This window comes from Homalodisca vitripennis, chromosome 3, assembly GCF_021130785.1.
Source record: "Homalodisca vitripennis isolate AUS2020 chromosome 3, UT_GWSS_2.1, whole genome shotgun sequence".
In the NCBI taxonomy this organism is placed as follows: domain Eukaryota; kingdom Metazoa; phylum Arthropoda; class Insecta; order Hemiptera; family Cicadellidae; genus Homalodisca; species Homalodisca vitripennis.
Window position 1 is genome coordinate 15,262,136 of NC_060209.1, and position 21,697 is coordinate 15,283,832.

Consider the following 21,697-nt stretch of genomic DNA (forward strand, 5'->3'; position numbering starts at 1 on the left):
TTATTATTACTGGGTTTGTAAAACAGCTGTTATGTACCATATACCGTATGAGTGGTAAAGTGGTGACTGAGGAGTGGTTGGTAAGAAATGTGGAGGGGGAAGTGAGTCTGCACTCTTCTCCCTCTCCACGTCTCTCTCACACCCCCCTCCCCCGCCCCCGCACTGTTCACTTAACAGGTGGCTTTCAAAGCAGCTCATGTATAAAACCCTGCAAGCAAGCAGCGACAATCCTACTGGTCAAATTTGTTAGGGTTGAGGATGTAAGAAAAACAAGTCTCCCTGAGCAAATTTTATTCTTAACGTACAAGATCAATCTAAATTAACACTTAAAGAAGAAAATATAAATAATAATAATAATATTATGGATGTCAACAATTGATTATGGTCAGTAGTACTTGGCCAGCAGGATCTGCCGAGAGAACTCGTCGTCAGGGGGGTTGTGGCTGCAGTTATTTGAGTTGTCTGGGGGACGGACCAGACTGTAGATGGTGAAGTCTCCTTGACACAAACGCCAGGGCAACACATCGACTGTGTAGTGGAGCTGTGGTGAGACGTCTGGGCTGACGAGGTCAGGACTGCCCGCTCCCGAACCTCGAGTTAACAAGCGTCTGTGTCTGTGTATATTACAAATCAGTAAAATAATTAATACCGAATAGAAGCATAAAGAGATAAAAAAGATGTATAATACTTGTCGATTTATTTGGCTTGTAACCATCTAGATCCCTCACAGCACCCATTACAAAATGTTGTCTCAGAAAACCATATCACAATGTCCCTTAAAAACACAAGAAACTAATAAAACAACTTATCACTCTTTCCCTTGCTACTAGGCAACAATCATCCTTCCATCAAGTCTTAGGAATTCATCCAGATATGCTTTCCATCAATTAAAAATGTTTGAATACAATAGAGCTTTCTAATCTGCCCTCAACTAGTTTTAAGCTTCAGTACAGGACTTTTTGTGAGCACGAGTTAATCAGGCTGCCATCACTAACATTTTGAGTCAGCTATTCAATCATCATCTGCAATGTTTTTGAGATTATATTTTTAATATACCAGAAAACTGTCAAAAATATTGGAAACGCTTGTAAATACTGTTTACTTTGTATAAAATTAAAAAATTTTTTGTATATTGGCTATGCCTTTATTTAAAGCCCATCTAACTACAACACCAGGAGTTGTACATGCACCTTTGTGTATTACAAAAATTTTTAACTTGTACTGTAATCTGCATTGACTAAAACATTGTGTAATATAAACATTGTAAAACTGAGCCTATCTAAATAACAGAGAACATTGCGTTTTATAACTTTGAAATCGTCAACTGATATAAATTATTTGTTTATAAGGTAGGTAGGTTCCTTATGGCTGATCGGCTACACTCAGGTAGATTCCTTATGGCTGATCGGCTACACTCAGGTAGGTTCCTTATGGCTGATCGGCTACACTCAGGTAGGTTCCTTATGGCTGATCGGCTACACTCAGGTAGGTTCCTTATGGCTGATCGGCTACACTCAGGTAGGTTCCTTATGGCTGATCGGCTACACTCAGGTAGGTTCCTTATGGCTGATCGGCTACACTCAGGTAGGTTCCTTATGGCTGATCGGCTACACTCAGGTAGGTTCCTTATGGCTGATCGGCTACACTCAGGTAGATTCCTTATGGCTGATTAATTACCTTCCTTTACTTGTAAGTTAAATTTTATTTTTTTAATTATTGTATTTTTACATGTTGTCAATTAACACCATATAACAGTAATTACCTTATAGGATATGCATATCATATCGTTTCTGAGAAAATAAAATTACTGAACTTATCCAAACCTAAGGGGGAGTACTTACCTGTCGTAACAGCAGTGTTGGACGGCCAACGTGAGGGTGCCCTGGGTCAGAAGACTCCTGATGCAATACTCAGCACCAGGCTTGTACACATCCAGCCGTTCACCACTTGCATCTTTCCACCGGAAATGTCTCTCCTGGGCTGTATCCCAGACCTTTACATCAGAACCACTTTAGAACATTTTCAGTGCAAGGCAGTAACTTTTCAGTCATATTTTGTATTGTTATGGAAAACTTCAAACATGTCACCCCCTGTGGTGATAAATATTGATGATTTGTCTCTGTCACAACGATGTAATGGATTAAAATTTGTTAAGCAAATTTTCCAGAGAATATGTTACTTTTAATTAGATTTTATTAACGAAATCAGCATATTGCATCCTCATGATACACAAAAATGATACCGAAAATGTCTACATCACTTCAATGAACATGACTCCCAGAGCACACAACTACTCCCGGTTCTAAAGTTTATAACATGGCTTCTAGTAGTAATAATTGTTCAACAAAAAGCTCATACAAACTTAAAACTTGGTACAAACATTTATCTTATAAATATATTGACTAAGTTCATTGGGTAGTCATTTTTGGACCTAAAGTGGTTTATAATGCATACAAGGTATGGCTATAAAAAACTGGACAGAGGCTGAAAAAAGTGTACTTGCTAATATTTACAATTTGATATTATCTCCTTTATTGTACTCCCCTCCTTGGTCTTTACACCGCTCCATGCAGATTATTTTCCGTAATACCATTTATGACTTCCGTCACTTTTTATTTTACTGCTTCAATAGTCTTAAAGCTCATTCCTTTTAAAAAATCACAGAGGGCCAAGTAAGGTGGTTGGTGTAAAAGAGGGGCGTTGTGTTTGGCTAAAAATGTTTTGACTGACAAAGCATTTTTTGTTCTGGCAGGGAATCCATGGCTTGCTTTTCCATAGATCATTCTCTTTTCTCTGTACACATAAGGTAGTCAGGACACTAATGTAGTAATGTTAATTCATTGTTTGCCCCTCTGGTACCCAACCAAAATGCACAATCCCTTTGATATCAAAATAGACAATCATCAATGCCTTGAATTTTGATTTTGTCATTTATGCTTTATTTTGCTGTGGAAAATCAGGAGAATTTCAATGCATCGATTGACGTTTTGTTTCGGAATTACAAAAACCTCAATTCATCATAAGTAATAAAGTTTTGTAAGAAGGTAGAATCGTTTACATTTTTTTTTGTATGATGTCAGAACAAATCATTCTTCAGCATTCTTCAAAGCGTGAGACACTTGGAAACATTTTTGAACACACTGTTCATGTTGAAACTTTCATGAAGAAACTGCCTAACATTTTCCTTGTCTATGCCTGATAACTCAGACATAGCTCTAATAGTTAAACGCGATCTTTTCGAACAAGGTTACAGATTTTTTTTAATGTTAGCATCACTTTTCGCAAACGATGGTCTGCCACTACATGTGTCATCACTTGGGTCTTCGTGGCCATCTTTAAATCATTTAAACCACTCAAACACTTGTGTTTGTTATAAATAATCATCATCTTACACTTGTGTTATTTGAAACACTAATTGAATATTTTGACTATGGGCAGAATGAGTACAGAAGCCCAACGAAACTCGAGCAGCAGGTGAAGGGGAGAGTCACATGATCGGCCTTAAGATTTTCAGCCTTATTGTATTCGTTATGTGGTTATAACAATACTATTTCGGTATCTTACGAGCCACACCTCATATATTTCCTTAACTATTTGTTTTAATCAATCTTTTTATATCTCAAACTGATTTTAAGATATCGATTACATGTAAATTCCATATGAATTTTTTGGTCACCAAGAACTGGAAAAGAAATGTTGAAACAAGTTCAAACTTTGCACATAAGTCTATCTATTAAAGATCTTGGCCAGCTTAAAGTTCATTGGCCAGTTTGGTACAACATTTTGATTCAAGATTCAAGATTTATTTCTGTCATTAAACTTTAACAAGCAATAGACAATGTCAATATAGTAAGTCAATCTGTTTCAGTACAGTATCAATGTACCTAGAACACAAATTAATATAGTTGCATAACAATGCCTACATGGCATAACTATTTACATAAATGGTTGATTTGTCGGAAAGTTAAAACAACATTTACAATAAAAACATCTAACTGGTTTAAAACACTAAAATATAGATCAGGCATACATGAAACATTTACAGTACAATAAAATAGACATTTTAAACAACACATCAATAAAACAAGGTAGCCTACAGAAAAAAAATGGGCTAGCCCGAACTAAAAGCAGTACGGTAATGAATTCCCTAGATGGTAACTCAAAAAATTCCTTAATATCATAAAATGGCCTAACCACTAGGACATTTGTTTCAATATGGCAGCCACACAAACTTTACAAGAATTCACAATTTCATTATTTATGGACCTAGAGAACATTATTGTTTTTTGTACAAATTCAGTTGTCACAAAATCTACCTACTTCTTATGACTGAACCGGAAGGATTATTTTTGAAAGGGAACACCATGTTCGTAACAAGCACCCACAAATTATCACCAATAATTTGTAGTAATTGAAATACAATCATAAAAATTATAATTCAATTCAAGTTCTTAGATGTGTACCTTTTTATAAGCTGCATCTTTGAATAACTTACCTTATCCTCGTAGAAAATGCGACTTGGGTAAACACAAGGACATGCCGGTAGAGGTCCCAGCAATGCTCCGGCCAATTGTTCCTGACAGCCCATCCACTGATTAAACAGTAAATAATGAATTACTGCTGGAACGGGGAATTTTAAAATGTTCAAAACAAAAACTGTACAGAATATTTTACTTTAGTCAATGAAATGATGTACTTGATTATTATTCCAAATACAATGAATATACTACTTCAACTCTGGCATCAGTAAAGGAATTATGTAAGCAAAAAATGAACTTTTGTAAAATAAAATTCCACACTTTTCCAAAATAGATTCCAGGACTCTCAGTAATAATACTTCAAATCATGGTATTTCATTAAAATATCTCACAGTTTAAAAAAAAAATTTAATTTTTAAGAATGCATTCTAGTTTTATCACTTGTAGAGGAAAGAAGAATAGATTGTTTAAAATTAATTTTTCATTAATTACCTGCTCGCAAGGTGTCGTATTGGAATCATTTCTTGTAGAATAATTATTTAGTATTCTCAGTAACCTTTTCAATGCTGTTCCAAAATTGAGTTGTAAATGTCCGGTATCTTCATGCTGTGAGACTGCGTGATAGTCGAACTGGTATTCGACGACAGGGTCATTTTTCACATCAGAAACTGTATTCTTATTTATCTCTGTCCCCAGCAGTTTAATAGGGCTCAGGATTACAGTAGGAATATTCTCGCTGGAGTTTTTAGAGTAAGTAGGCACGTGTTGACTCTGATTTGTTCTTTTACTATGCCAATTCTGGAAAGGAGATTCTCCAGGCAGTTCTTGTGGGTTGATATCCAACAGATCTACAGCGTTAGGAAGGAGTTTCTCCATTCCCACCCCTGGAAAATTAATAACAATGATATGTCAAATATTAAGCTAATCAGATTTTTTGTTGTAGTCCTTTTATTCATATTATTAATCTCATACTTAAAAAATAGTCCATTAAATTTGAAATTATTTGAGCCAATATCACGTGTACCTATCCGATAATATTTTCATAAAATTGTTAAACAAATTAATATTGTGTGAAGCAATTGAATACAGACACATTCAGGGTGGTGTTTCTAAATAGATCTATATTATGTAGATGTGAACAAATTTAATTTGTCTACAGAGTTACCCAAAATTATTTGTCCTTATTTTTTATTAAAACCATAACATTTTTGTTTATACCTCCTACCACCTAATAATAATAATAAAAGAATACCTTACAGTATATGGAATTATGCATTTACTTAATTAGAGGGTTAAATTATAAAAACTCTTAAAAGTTGACTCAATATCTATTTCAGTTGCAGTTCTGCACAGTGAACATAAAAGTGTGAATGAATATTGATGTATTTTCAGTGTGTTCCAACTTTAAACCTGAACATGGAAACTGTACAAAACATAGTTGTTAACCAAATGAAGTGACAAGAATTTCCTGTTGCACATAAAATATCTGTACGGTACCACAAAAAATTCAAACCACAGGTAGTTGGGTTGACTCAAACAATTGATTAAAAGTACTGTCAGGTAAGGAATAAATAATAATGGGAATAAATATGTTGGTGACACAATAGTAACTAAAAAAATCAAAAGACAAAAGCAGGAAAGATATTGACAAAAATAAATCAATTTTTTTAAATTTACAAAATAAAATTTTAAATCACGCACGCTTTTAAACAAAATACACATGTGTAACACCTTCAATGAGTCTAGAACAAAAACAAAACAAAATCTTAATTTTGGCAAACTTCATGTGAGAGACTGTGGTGAACACATTAGGGTCCGGCTTGGCAGAATATTTGTTGTTACTTCCAATAATCAAGCACAATGCAAATTTTATTAATGTAATTGAATATCTCACAAAGTTCTACCATAATAAACAACTAACTATCCTATATAACTATCCTAGCAGGAACAAACAATTTCAACAGTACAACACGAGATTTAGATTTCCGGTTTGATGTAATAAAACAACTAGCCTGTAAAACCAATGTAGTTATACCTGGAATTCCATATAGATTTGATAAGGGTTCAATGTTATTAATGCTATTAAAAGGTCCAAATCTGTCTTGGAAGTAAGAATCATGTATTAAAAAATGTACGAGATTTGGCTGTACAGACTATGTTTCAACAACACCTTCTCGAGACTTTCTTCCACTAACTACTGAGAGTGAACCAATTACACTCCTTCATGAGATGTACGTGGATGCTGCAAAGGAATGATTGATTCACTAGTAGGAGGAGCAGAGCTCACCGTAACTACATCGGAAGTGCTACAATCACATCAGGAAATAGACTGACAGTCAAAGCCGAGAACCAGTGGCAGCATCTACTACAATTAACAAGACTTGATAAAAAAAACTTTTACATATGATTTTTAGGGACACATGTTCCACCCCTGGAGTTGTAATACAAAACTTTAAACCTCTAAAAAAACTGTAAAATCCAGACAAATGAAATCAGTAACAACTTCTATGTTCAGCATAGTCCACCAAACAGCTAAAACTGCAACAGTTAGATGAGTTTGCTCTTCTATGTAAGGAGCTAAAACCAGACATTTTCACAATTTCAAAACACAGATTTACAAATGAAGCAATAAACTTTTTCAAATTTAATAGCTTTGATCTAGCCCAGTCCTTTTAGCGTCAACTTTATAAGGGGGGTTGAGTAGCAGTTTGTACTCAAAATCGAATAAAGTTTTAGCCATTGAGGTTTAATGTTGCTATTGAATTAGAATTTGAGATGGCTGGAGTGGAAGTCATACCTATCCTACGGAATTTCTCTGTGGGGCAGTTATGCGATATCAAACTTGGAAAGAGTATTCAGACTGCAAAAAAAGCTGTTTGAATCATTGCAAATTTGAACGATGGAAAGTCGTGTCGAAATGCCTTCAGGGAAATCAGCTTGCTAACTCTACTGGCTTGTATATTTTAGAGACTTCATTATACTGTAGATTTAAGTGTATACTGAAACAGGGCAGTGATATACACAGATATAAGACAAGAGATTGGGAGCATTTTCGAGCCCAAGAGCATAGAACAGCAGTCTTCCTAACTCTACATTTAGTAACCGATTAAAAAATCTTAAACACCGACTGGTTTCCTGTGCTTTTTACTCAGTTGGCAAGTTCATGGAGCACACTAGGAATTGATATCCCCGGCAGCATTGTAATCCTGAAGGCCTACAGCCTACGGCCTACATTGAGGTTCTCAGTGAATAGCCAACAATACAAACACTGAATAAACAGCAGCTCTCAATGTGGGCCATGTCTTCTCACAGTAAATCTGCCCTAAATCAGCTATTTATTATTTGATTTAAATTATTTTTCTGTCATTAGATTTTTTATAAAATCCTCTAAAAACTGTTAATTTTGTAATTCTTGATAAAAATTGCAGGTTCTTAAGATATTCAAAGTTTAAAAGTTTTAATGGCCACCATTTTGAAAACACTACAGATAATTTCATGATATATTTTTCAGTAACTGGCCTTGTTATCATAAACATTTGAGCCAAGTTTGGTATAATTTAATTAATTCGTTTTTAAGATATTACAGTTTTATAAAAAAACACATACGGACAGACAGATGGGGAAACTAAGCATCGGAGACCCATGCTCATATGGTGAAATATGTATGGCTTGAACTGAGCAATAACGTGTTATACCTTTGTCCAGAGAGTTACGGGACACTCTGTATATTGGCAACGCAATAAATGTATTGTATTCTATACTGTTATGAATAATTTTTTAGACTTATTTTTACAATAAGTGTAGAAAAAGTTATCGAAACAATGAATTAACATTGGGCTCTAACCTAACAATGCAAGTGTGCTGTTTTTAACCAGCAGCTGTTTCTCGAAGTAGCGTTTTGCTGAAGACAGCACATTCTGTCGTCTGTGTTTCCGGCCTCGATGTCGTAGTCGTCGTCTCTTGTGTGGTGTAACCATGTTTGTTCTGGAAGCCAGAGTCATAATATTTTTTCCTGGGTAAATCTTGCTAATTGTTAAGGGAGACTGAAACCAAGTTAAATTCCAATAATTAATATAAAAAATAGCAAACTAGAACTTTTTTAAACATTTTATTTTACATATACACATATTTTGGCTTTAAAGCCATCTTCAGTGTACATTTGAATAATCTCTGCAATAAATACAAATTTTGATTAGTTTTCTCTATCAAATAGAGTATATATATATATATATATATATATATATATATATATATATATATATATACATATATATATAAGTACCGGTATAGTAAATTTTACTATATTTTTTATGGGTTTGTCTTGTTTTTCAGATTGATATTTAGAATATTTTTAGGATCTTTACTATAATTTAGATAAATGCGCAATTCTTCTTTTGTGTTTATTTTTTCTCCTTTTCGTTCAATATCTAAAATTTCCATGTTCTTTTTACAGTGTGAAGTTCAATAATCACAAAAATGTTGCCATGAGTAAGGAAGGTAAAATTCACAACCTCTTATTTTTTCTAAGAAAAGAACTGTAAAAGACTGTGTCTTGTCCATATTGTTGTTTTAATATCTAAGAAATAGTTCACAATCTTCAGTATACTAACCCAAAGTACAAACAAAAAATAGGGAAAATACTTTTGGCAAAAAGTGAATACGGAAAAATCGTACAGACAACCTTGCAGAAACAACCCATTATGATGTTTCATTAGGAATTAGGTCTTTATTGCGATATGACAGTTTATTTTAAACAAAGACCAAATATACTGTTCTTAATAGATCATCAGCGAGGATAAAACTTAGTTTCCATAATATCGAGTTAATACAGTAGCATTTTAGTTATAATATACAAAATAGTACTGTATTATTTCAAGCAATTTTATTGCTGTTGCAAGTCCAACTTTCAAATTATCTGCTAACATAAAGATTTGTTATATACCTTTACTTAATTATAAAACCTACAAAATAAGATAAACTATCTGTTTTGAAATAGATAGTCCAATAAACAGTACATCATTCATAATGTTATTAACTAAATAGATTTCTGTTAGTCGTTTTGAAAGATTGAGTAAAGTTTGAATGTTATTCTTAGATACTTATTTTCAAGAGCCTACAAGAGCCTGTGTGTTTTTAATTATAGCTTAGCATAATACATAATGCTAAATATGATATAGTAATATAAATTAATATTAAATATTATATTTTATCTGTAGGTAGCGAACCATCCAGACTAGTGATCGGCCATATTTTGAAATATTTTACAATTCTATCACCTACTCAAAAGTTTGAGGTATTTAAAAAAATTGAACATTAATTTTTATACTTAAATAATGCCATCTTTTCAACTCAGTTTCAAACATTACAGTTGTATTTGTAATGCGGATCTACATATTTCAAGTAGTAACACGCTACAAAAAGATAATTAAGTAAAAGAGCCCATAAGTATGCTGTTGCTGGGTCTCTTTCGCAGAATGAAGGCACCCACTTGGTGATAAGATTGTCAAATTAAAGAACCTAACCTAACCTATAAACTATGTGCAGTTAGGCCTACCACACACGGGTCGTACCGGTTTGCGACTATAGTTTCAAATCGGTTTGCAGAACGCAAACTGTCTGTTTGACCTTGGACGTGTGCTGGAAGTGGGGATCAACACACGGGCCTGACCTAAACTGCAACCAGTTTGAAATCAGTTGGCCGACTGGTCGCATGCGACCGTATTTTCTTGTCACCAAACAGTTTGCGTTTGCATAGTTTCACGTGTTTTTGTGAGTGCAAGATGGTGTGATCAAGAGTTGAATTTAAAACTTGTAGCAGAGGTCGAAAAGTACGAAGTGTTGTATAATTACAAATTACCAGAATATTCTAGAAAGGATATAACTGACAAGGCTAGTGGGCACGAGATTGAGTAGCATGTATGAACATGGCAGGTAATTGATAGCAGATATGCTGCTCAGGTGTCCCGTTGTGAAGTAGTGCCCCAGCCAAACGATATGGTTTTTCCAGTCAAAATAAGCAAAAATGTTTAGTGTTGATATCTCAAGACCTATCGTTATCATCGCTAATTTGACAGTTTAAACCGTCTTAAAATTAGAATTTTTTTTCATGACCACCATACATTATAATCATGTACTATAGTATATGTGAGAAACTAAAATTCATGCGGTTGATAATACAGTCTTGAGAAAATAAAACATTTTTTACCGTTTCATAATGCGCGACGGTAATGTAAATTTATTTTACCCATTTAAAATATCATGGATTTTGGCCCTTTATTTATGGGACATTATCTGTATTATAATTTTTAAATGAAAAGAAATTAATAATAAGTCAGTTACAAAATATAGTTATAATTTAATGTACAAAGTTTTATTGAAGTATGTTTTGACAGTTTACTTGAGTCCTTATAGGCCTTGCAAAACCGACCATCTTGCAATCAATGATGTTATTTCACTTGGAAGAATGATTTATTCTATTAAGCTTTTTACCACTGCCAGGGCAGAGATGCCTTGAGGAGAAATGAAAGTAACTTTCCAAATATTGTCTCACAGTAACTGACCGAAGAGCGCATTCAGTGATTGGATGCTGTCTTGGGCATGGTCCTTCAGCTATTTCCACTGTAGCCGGCGTATAGTCGATACCTTCTCTTTTACGTACGTAATTGTGTAGGATACAAGCGGCTTTTACGATGTCGATTACTGTTTCTGCATTGTGCGACATCTTATGCGGACCATTTAACACTGCCAAACTTTTCAGTAGCCATGTACCAAACGTGCATTCAATAGATTTTCTTTCCTCGGACTTTATCTGTAAGTTAACTATTTCTTTTTACATCATTGAGTGATTTTCCATTGTATGGTCTCATTACATTGCGTTGCTAGTGGAAACGCTTCATCTGCCAAGAAGTAGTAAGGGAATGGTCTTTGTATGTCGTCGTATCGCAATGGTGGGGTGGGTGGCGAAGGTTTGAAAAGCACCATGGTTGAGCCAGTATCGCATGGCACTGACCTTGTAAACACCTCCATCGCTATTTCGTCCAGCATATCCTGGTTCTATCATAGTGAAAGCACCACCAGCATCACAGCATCCGAAGTAAGGTTATTGAATTGAAACTTTTATAGTTAAAATTTTCTGAACCAGTATTTGGATGTTATTTCTCAATGCGGATATGCCTTTTCCGTCTAACGCCCCAAGGCAATTTGGTAAGTTCCACAATGTCTCAAAAATAAGTTCTGGCAATTACTTTCCATTGGTCACCTATTCGGTACCATCATGGCATGTAAGTTGCTTGCCACCAATGCATATTCCAAATGATTTTCGTGGTTTCTTTAATAATGACTCCAACTGTACTCTCGCCTCTTGCAAAATATAATAGAGAGAGCGACAAATGAACATCCTGTAGCCAAATACCTGTAAACTAACGCTTAAATGTAACAAGCATAATTACTGACGGGTTTTTCATAAATATATATATACAATACTTAGTGTACTAGTCTACTTTATATACTGACAACTTACATCGGCCCAACCGATTCACCAGGTTTTTGCTATCCCTTTTTTTTCTTTTCAGCTGCGGAATGCATAGGACAATGTGGGCGTAATCTTCCGGACAGTAATTCATGCGAAAAATCAAACCTATCACCTTCGGGATCTGGCGCGCTAAGAAGAAGGCCTACTACCTGGCAGAGGCCATGCAGTTTTGTTTTTGCCGTTTGTAAGAACATCAGCTCCTCCTTCTACAGGAATATTTACCAGAGGTTCCTAACTGTAGCGACGATAAATACCGACGAAACTTTTAATTGGAATCACAAATATTGGATGATATTCCAGATGATCCTTCAATTGAATCACCGCACTCGCCGTCAATAGTACAATAGTACTAATACTTCCCGGTCATCCCCAATCATTACCAATACAACCTCATACCAGCTCACAGCAATCGTCCATTCCGAAATGAAGGTAAAAAACGCCTAACGCAGAAGAAAAAAGCCGCTGTCGAAGCAGATCAATGTTTTTGACTGGCATATTTTAAGGCAAAAACAGCACGAACTTGAAAATAGTACTACCGCAAACGATAGTAACAAGAAAGAAGCTTTGAAAATGTTCCTTCTTAGCTTGATACCAGAGTTGGAAGAACTCAGTGATTCACAAATCAAACAATTTAAACGCAAAGTTTTTACTCTTATTGATGAAATATCAGGCACATCAGATGTCACACCATGCGTCGCCACATTCCAGCATTTCACTAATCTCTCACCATCAGGCAGCAATATTAGTGCGCCGCCAACATCCGCTGGTAATTACTACATCGCAATTTACACAGGACATTGACGCAACCAGTTCTATGTGCCAAAAATATGGAATAATTACTTGATATCTAATTTTGTATTTTTACAATAAATACATACCTTAGAGTTATGAGTATTCTTTCTCTTCAGCAGTCACACATTTCCCTCATATTTGTGTCAACCTTATGTATAAATGGAGCAACCAGCGTCACCAATTTCCACATATGACTCTTTGGTCATTCTGTAGAAAGCTCTAAACTTTCTGTCTGTCTCTTTTAATTGTCAGCTGCTACGAATAGTCCTGCACCTTACATTTTCTCTATGTATGGGTGACACCAATATTTTCTGCCCGCATTCTTCGTTGTCTACGACGTAGAGAAAACATGCAATTATGTCTTTCCTCATACACATCACTAGTACATGACATGAGCGATATAAAGTTACACTACACTCCGACAAATAACTATTCAATTATTGATAATTTATCAAGTAAAAAATGTGAATGTAAAACATTACTATACCACTATACGCATGTTCAGCACAGAGATCGCCAACTGATCCCACACCCTAGTCGCGTCGTGTGTGGAGTCAGGTTTTATTTTGGTTGCAAACTCGTTGCGTTTGAAACTAGTTCTAAACTCTGGTTTTGCAAACGGGTCGACCCGTGTGTGGTTAGGCCTTAAACATCACAGCGTGCTAAAACCATAACTACTCGACGCTGTTATCCATTACCGTAGACTAATGGTTATAGTCTCGGCTTCTCTAACCGAGAAATTAACGGGTTCAAATCTCGGGAGGTTCCAATCATGTAACTTTGTACTTTAATAAAAAAAACCAGTGACACTTCGAAGCCGGCCATAGCTGGACGGACGAGGCTTAAATAATATAAAAAAAAAAAAAACTTGACGCATTGTCCTCTTGTATTACCTTGAGTTAATATCGAATAGTTTATCTGGCCCCACCACAATCACAGTAGCTACTACTTTTGTCTGTTTTCTGGACGCAATAATCCTTTATTTAGTATTCGAGATATATTATGGTTCTTCAGAAACTTAATGCAATACTCATTTTGAATTTATTTGTACTACAAGACATTGACATATATAGAGTTTCACGAAGTGGTTTTATATTACTTTGCCTATTGATGCACGGGAAACATAAAGTCTTAAACAACAATGAATAAAGTAGGTTTTAAAAAATATTCTGTGAAAATTTAGAAGTTCCCTAACAATTGTAGAGAAGAAACAAAATAGTAAAGATTTTACCATTTTTGCTTCCTTTAAAAATCATTTCTTGAATTACCCTGATTTGATTAGTCTACTGCGTTGCAGTTTTAAAGAACAGCTGTTTAATAACGCCGCATTGTTAAAAACAAGCTGTTTGATAGAATATTTCTTGTGCTATAAAACATAACATAACCTCCTCCATTACAGTTTTTACCTGATAATGACAGTTCGAAAGGTGGCTTTTACAATCAACTTGAAGAGGAACTTTTCCGGATACCGCAGAAATTTCTTTGTAAGACCTTACGATTAATTTGTTAAGAGCCGCTGTTTATCATTGTGGTCGCTGATGGATGGATTGCAGTTCGAATAATTGTAGATAGACTGTAAATTTTTAGGCTTGTTTTTTAATAGACTGTGTTCTAAATTTTTCTGATTGAAATACTGTTTATCTCTATAGAATATGACATTAAATAATTTTTGTAAAACCAAAAATACTGTTTTTAAAGTTATAGATTTTTCAAAGAGCCCACCATTTTGTTTCAACAATTGCTAGTGAGCTGAAATTTTCACAGTATTTTTAAAAATCTATTTAATCAATTGTGTAGCGTTTGAAAATTTTCGGTGCATAAATGGGCAAGTAATATACAATCAAATGTTTAAACCTCTTCGTGGGACACCCGAACTTTAACATAAAATAATGCACTTTAACATAATGAAGCTAATTACTGTATCACGTTTAAGTACAATACAAATTTACCTTAACCCCACTTGCCACATCATGTGCGTAGAGTGGTGGCGGGGGCACTGTCATGGCCAAAACTCCACCGATGAGGAACATACGAGCAACCTGCATCCCCAGCAGCCATTCTTCAGCTGGTCATCCTGGAGTTGATATTCGTCTTGAAAGCAATTGTGGAAGTTGTAGTCAGAAATAGCCTGACACTAATAATTAATTCTTCTCGGTTTTGAGGTAAGAAATAGCCTGAAGAATTAATTCTTATCGGTTTTGAGGTTATGTTACTCGTTGTTATTCTTGGAAAAGTTCACCAACCAACGAGATTCTCTGCAAGCAAATGTGTTATTTAAATGAAACGCATTATGATGTTTTATCTCTCTTTTTTATTTCTTCCTTAAAAGTTATATTAGTTTAATATCAATGGAATTTATCGGTGTGCAGTTTCTGGATCATAAAGTTGTAAAGTTATTCATTACATCATGTGGACCTTTTACAACACTTTTGTGTTAATGTAATTATTTTTAGGTCTTATAATGTATGCATTGCACATTTTATAATGACTTGTCCTATTTCTGTAAACAGATCAATAGAATAAATTATTCTTATTCTTATTACAGACGAGCGTTTTTCTGTGACCGACAGTCCTTTTTGGTAACACAGACTGAAAAATATTCACACTGTATTTTCAATATTCGTGTGTTGACTACAGTTTGCTGACAGTTTATGAATGTTGAAAACTGTAAAAAGCCAAAATTATCGAGGTTTTGGTGACGAATTTAAATTTCTTAGGTATTTTAAGTAAATTAGAAATTCATAATAAGAAATTCCATAAATTTGCACATGTTTATCAGTGTGGATGCGCCTGAAATTTAAAGTACGCACTTAGACATCTTTAGAATGTTTCCATGTTGAGAGTAATTTTGATTTTGATATATTGGGTTCTGCCACATGAATATCAACAGAATCTCAGTCTCGTATAGCATTCTAGCGCAGCCCTACAATCCAGCACATTATTTAGACTAATATTTTATTATGCATTAAAAAAATAGCATTTTTCTGAAACTGTATCCACTGCCTCTTAAGCCGTGGTAAACTGCACACAAGACAAGAACAAATTGTAAAAAAACAAGTAGTAACATGAACATATGCTAAAATTAAACGATTATCGCTAATATATACAGGGTGTATATTAAGTCCTGGATATATTCCAAGCGGATTGAGATATATCGATGCGCAATGTTCACTATACTTATTAAATTAATTTTTTTGATTTTTTTAATGGTGAATACATTTTTTCCGCTTTTCAAAGAGGGGTACGGGGGGAGGGTAACTTTAAAATGTCAAATTGCAACCCCTATCTTGTGACATATCGTATTATTGGCCTGTTTAATATAAACACAATGACGTGAATAAAACATCTCTACGACGTTCCTAGCAAAAGTTATGGACATATAATCCCTTACATCTTAGGGTGTAAATTAAGTATTGTTACGCCTGGGGATACAATCCAAACGGATTGAGATATCAATGTACAACCATCACCATACTTATTAAAATATTTTTTGGATTTTTTGAATGAAATACACCGATATCTCAATCCGTTTCGAATACATGTAGGCATATCAAGACTTAATTTACACCCTCTATGATAATACAATTTTGTTTTTTGACGTGTACATTATAGCATCCAATTTTGAATGTAAATTCCACAAAAAATTCATCTTGTTTAAAAAAAAAAACATTTAAGAATAATAGAATGTTAGAAATTTTATGCTAAATCAAACTGTATTTAATTTATTACAATCACAACAAAATAAATTTGTTGACGTTTTCCAGGCGTATCAGGACCTAATTTACACCCTCTATAATAATAAAACTTTGTCTTTTGACATTTACATGATGGCATTACATTTTTAATGTAAATTCCACAAAAACCTCGTCTTCTATTAAAAAGCATTAATACAATTTTATAAATTTAATGCTAAATCAAACGGTATCTAATTTATCAAAATCACACAACAAAATAAAATGTTTCGAAGTTTTTCTCAAGCCAGTTAGTTACGTGTAAAGGTAAACGTGTAAATAAGTTAATCTATCTTTTTATAAAATATGCCGGCAAACTACTAATGTGGCTAAACATGCTAAAATAAAATAGTAACAACAGGATTAATGATTATCCTGGAATATCCTTTGTGTGCACTGTTTCAAATGTTGAAGTAAATATTATTTATGAATTGGCATAAACTTATATTAAGGAAAGTAACATAAAAGTAGCTAAAAATATCATTCTTGTCGAAATCAAATGTCATTATAATAATAAATTTGCCAGCTGGTTGAAATATCTGTTGTGCACAACAGTTTGTTGTGTATTATTAAAACAAAAATAATCAAACAAGACTTTCATAAAAACAGAACACCTAATTATGTTTTATTATTTATAAATATATATATTACGTATGGGTTGTTTTAAAAATTAACTAACGATATTTTATCCAGATACTTCAACGGTATCAATAAATTGTAAAGAAACATTCTAAAAGTGCCCTGGTATTTTTTACAAGAAAACGTTACATCAAGGATTTGAATACCCAAACAGTCAAAGAAGGAATTATCAACTTCAATCGCGATTATCTTTCAAGATTAGGAGATCACGCAAACCACCTTGCGGTAAATTTACTTTATAATTCTAATGATTTGTACAGACTCCAACGATCTGCTATCCTGGAACTACTTTTTAAGTTCTTGAATTAATTACGTTAGTGTTAACAATGGTTAACATTTAACTCAACCTTAATTGTTAATGTTGTTTCTGTATATAGAATTTACTTATTGTTCTCAAATTGAACAGATTGTAAATAAAGTAAATGTTGTTATAAATGATATTTCATTTGACATTACGACAAAGTTTTTGGAACAGAACAGCTGTTTCTATAAATCAGGTGTTCCTAACATCATCTGTTTCAACAATCAGCTGATGATATTTAATTTAAAGAAGAATAAAACAAACAAACAAATTATTTTTTATGTGTTGCTTAGAATCCTACAATAGAATCATCTTGTTTTACGAAAACCGGGAAAAAACACTCTTGTTTCTAACCTAACCTTGAATTACTGTGATCACTTATAATAATTTATTATTGAAACACCTTGAAATTACAAGAGGATCGGTGAGAGCAAAGGTAAGTTTAACAACCGTTAATTTAACTAAACATTGTTTCACAGATTTTTAATTTGATTACATACGATAGATATATAATGTAGATAATGATGAGGATTTATTTAATTTTTCTAATCAATTAATTAATTTGTTATCAATTACATTGCTCGCACGAATTAAATCACATTTAATTGCACAAATTGTACCATCCTCAGTTTTAAGCCAACAGATACAACATATATTCACGGCAGTTCATCATTATCTCTAAACAGATTTAACTCTAAAGAGTTTTTTTTCTCTTCCCTGCAAAAGGTCAAGGACACGTACAACTGTTTTTAAAATATCAATATAAATCGAGAAGAATGTTAGCATTTCGTTTAATTTTTACAGTGGTCTGAAAGAGGACTACTCAAAGAGCTTTGAGAGGCTACGATAGCTGAAATTGTAAAATTGACATAGTGTCTGTGTACTACCTGACATGAGCACAACTCCGAGTATTCAGCAGATAGTAAACAATCACAACCCAATTCAGAGGACTCGCGAAGGACAATGTGGCGGAGTAGCGAGTAGCAGACAGGAGCGGCCGCGGACTGAGAATTTATTGTTGATACTACGAAAGGAGGAGGGGCGAGGGTCACGATCCGGGACAAAAAACAGACGGAGAAAAATCACAAACCTTTATGATAGCAGCTGACGCGTAGCTTTGATCTAGCCGCCTTCGCCGCTACGCACCTCCCCCCCCCCCCCAACCGATCATCATCAGCTCCTCGCGGACTACGGGAGCACAAACTGCGTTCTGACAGTTATCGTCAGCCAGTTGCCTTTAATTAGATTTTTTTACTTTTATGCATTTTTGTCACGATTGGACTCTTTTAGTATTAATATAACTAAGATTCAAAAGTGTTATGAACATCCATTGGACTCCTAAACATTTTTTGGTGTATGTATGTTTCTTCTATCCCCCATCACTCCCCTCCGCCAGACACTTAGGCAATAAAATAATGTTTATTAATAAAACAATAATTTTTTATTCATTGCCATTTCTATAAGGTCGAATATTCAGCGCAAAGTCCTATTACAATAATAAGGACGCTCGAACGTCCCTGATATACGTCAGCGTCTATTAAACAGTCGTCATTTGTCAATGAAATGGCTTCCATAATGCACAAAGTTGGTGAAAAAAATGCATTCCGATACTTTGGTGTTATCAGAAGTACACTATTTTTTAACAGTTTTTCTTACCGTGGACCCAAAAGCACTTACATTAGTAGTAAAAACAGACTTTATTTGACTTACTGTGAAAATTACATGTCATTATGACGATCGGTCCTTGACTTCTGTCTCCCGATAGGAAGCGATGTCGGCAAAGAGGCCACTTCATCCCTATCTACTATTTGTTCTTAGTCTATACATACTTACATACGCATGTTTTATAAATATAAAAAAGTTAAAATCGAGATTTACGAAAGCTAACGTGATCTGAGCTTGGATTTAGGTAGCCTACTATCCCGGGGTGTTTTTCCTTTATCACCAGAAGTACGGGGCGGCGCCGTTCAACGTGATATGACGTGGGAAAAGTTGGACGATCTGGGACGTGATCTGAGGTTTGGGAAAGTACCGTTTGGAAATGCCCCTGTCCTGGCCATCAGTGCGAACCTCGCTTTTCTGGCGAAAAACATCTCTCGAGACATGGACGTATCTAGCGAGGGGTCCAAGGGGTCCAGATCCCCCCTCAAATTTGCATTTTTTCCAAATACTTTTTTAGCAAACGATTATTATTTAAAATAATTCAGTATTACTGGTACGTAGCCTACTGCTGAAAGATAATTCTCAACAATTAAACGGGTCAAGAACTTCTTAAGGAACAAAGTATGGAATGAGCGGTTTACTGCACTTGCTTTACTTTCTGTCCACTACGGAAAAATAACAGTCGTCTTGAACTCCCAAAATCTTTTTCCTAGCTACGTTCTTACCTAGAGATATTACCCAAATGTAAACTCAAATCACGTGAGCTCTCGTAAAGGTTATCATTCACTTTGGTACTACTAATAACTCATAATATGATAATCCAATCTAAATCTACTTACGTTGGAGTAATAACAAAAAGTAGATAGGGTCAGAGTAGCCTCCTTCTCGCCGATATCGCTTCCTTTGTGGTGGGGGGGGGGGGGGAGAGGGACAGAAAACAAGAGCCGATCGTCATGTTACTTTGACAGTAAATCAAAGATTCTTTCAAATAATGTAGTATTTTAGTGCCAGGTAAGAAAACCTGTTCCAAAATAGTGACCACCAGGTAATACCAGTGTTCATGTCTAATCCTGGGTCATCAGATATATTTAAAATGCTGTTTATATTTTTCCATTTTATTAACATACTGAAAATGCTACAATACATACTATACAATATTATAAAAATGTAAAAGTACATGTTCTAATGAATTTCACGTAACTTTCACTGGCAATGCGTTAAGAGTGTGGAAACGATGTTTTACCTTAATTCTGTGTAACAGTACCCTAACTCGTTTGGGGAGATGGTAAAGCGACATTTTGGAATAGATCTTGCGATTATGCTGTAGCGACAACTATGGCCGTTCATGTATGTACTAGCCTATATCTGTGGCCAGAGCCGTACTTAGCTTAGGCGGGGCCCCGGAAAAGATATTCAGCCGGGTCCCTAAGGGCCCGGCCTCCAAAAACCTGGTCTGAGTACAGGCCTGTCTGTGCCGACGCAGAAATAAATAAACCTTACACAAACAGGACTGGTGTTATGTATTAAAAAATAACATTGGCGTAAAAAATATAACTAAACAATTTTTGTCATGGTATTTTCAGGAATTCATTTGTTTCTGATAAAACTTAAAAATAATACACGTATTTAGAAACCTCTTAATGTGATATTAAGTACGCTATGTTTCTTTTAACAATTTGACTCGTTTGATGCAGTCTAAGACAACTAAAAAAGTTTCATTTTAATGTATGCATCAATATGTTACGTTCTTTATTATTAAACAGAAAAAAATGTTAAAGTTGTTACAACAACAGCTGACACAGCATCTATTAACTTTACATAATGTTAGAAAATTAAAAAAAATATTTACTACACTATTTCGATGGCAGTTTCAGCAATTTCGCGTTTAAGTTATAAGCACTTTTTAACTCAGGGTGTACATTGATTTCGCATATTCGTAGCCGCTAAGTTGAAGATACCAATGCTGATGAGATCGTTCTTGACCCAGAGACATTTCCACGCTAAAGATGTTCCCGACCATGGCGTAGAACTAAAATAGAGTCGGTTTGCATGTTCGGAAATCTGCAATTAGATGATGGAGTACTAAACTGGACCAGGCCCGTATTCAGACATTTTTTTGGATAGTTTTACCGTGGCCCGCCAAAGGTGAGTACGGCCCTGAACAGGACTAAACTTGTCGACGTTGAAATGTCTTTTCGAATTGTCAAAGTTAGAAGACCATGTGCTTCAGAACTGTATTCGCCGTGTATTGTAATATTTCTCTTATCAGATCGCTTGTGTTGCCACGAATAAAATCAATATTAGGTCTTTGAAAGGCCAAGTGAAAGAAATAATTAAATTTGGATTCTTAAAGAAAGTAATATATTACTTTCCTTATTTTACAATCGTCACTACATATTCATAAAATATAAATTTAATATTTGAATTAAACGAAAGAGTTCATAAAAATGAAAAAAGGCTTTGCTGATACTGCAGTAGCCCACATAAATACTTAACATTTAACAGAGACGTAGCCATCGAGGGTGTCCAAGGGGTCCGGACCCCCCTCAAATTTTCAATTTTT

General features: G+C 34.6%; 1 protein-coding gene across 1 annotated transcript; it reads right to left on the bottom strand.

Moving 5' to 3' along the window:
- Positions 1–274: 274 nt before the first annotated feature.
- Positions 275–18,504, bottom strand: LOC124356626. The gene is made up of 7 exons (XM_046807740.1): positions 18,360–18,504; positions 14,751–15,056; positions 8,323–8,521; positions 4,971–5,362; positions 4,496–4,591; positions 1,842–1,993; positions 275–614 (listed from the first exon to the last, which is right to left on the bottom strand). Exons 2-7 carry the CDS (start codon positions 14,844–14,846, stop codon positions 386–388), a joined length of 1,164 nt encoding a protein of 387 aa, XP_046663696.1. The 5' UTR covers positions 14,847–15,056; positions 18,360–18,504; the 3' UTR covers positions 275–385.
- Between the last annotated feature and the right edge of the window lie 3,193 nt (positions 18,505–21,697).

Coding starts and splice junctions, on each gene's coding strand:
- LOC124356626 (XM_046807740.1), bottom strand. CDS start 14,846: ATGCAGGTTGCTCGTATGTTCCTCATCGGTGGAGTTTTGGCCATGACA. Junction 8,522..14,750: donor ATGTGGCAAGTGGGGTTAAG/GTAAATTTGTAT, acceptor ACTTGGTTTCAG/TCTCCCTTAACAATTAGCAA. Junction 4,592..4,970: donor ATACGACACCTTGCGAGCAG/GTAATTAATGAA, acceptor CTGTTTAATCAG/TGGATGGGCTGTCAGGAACA.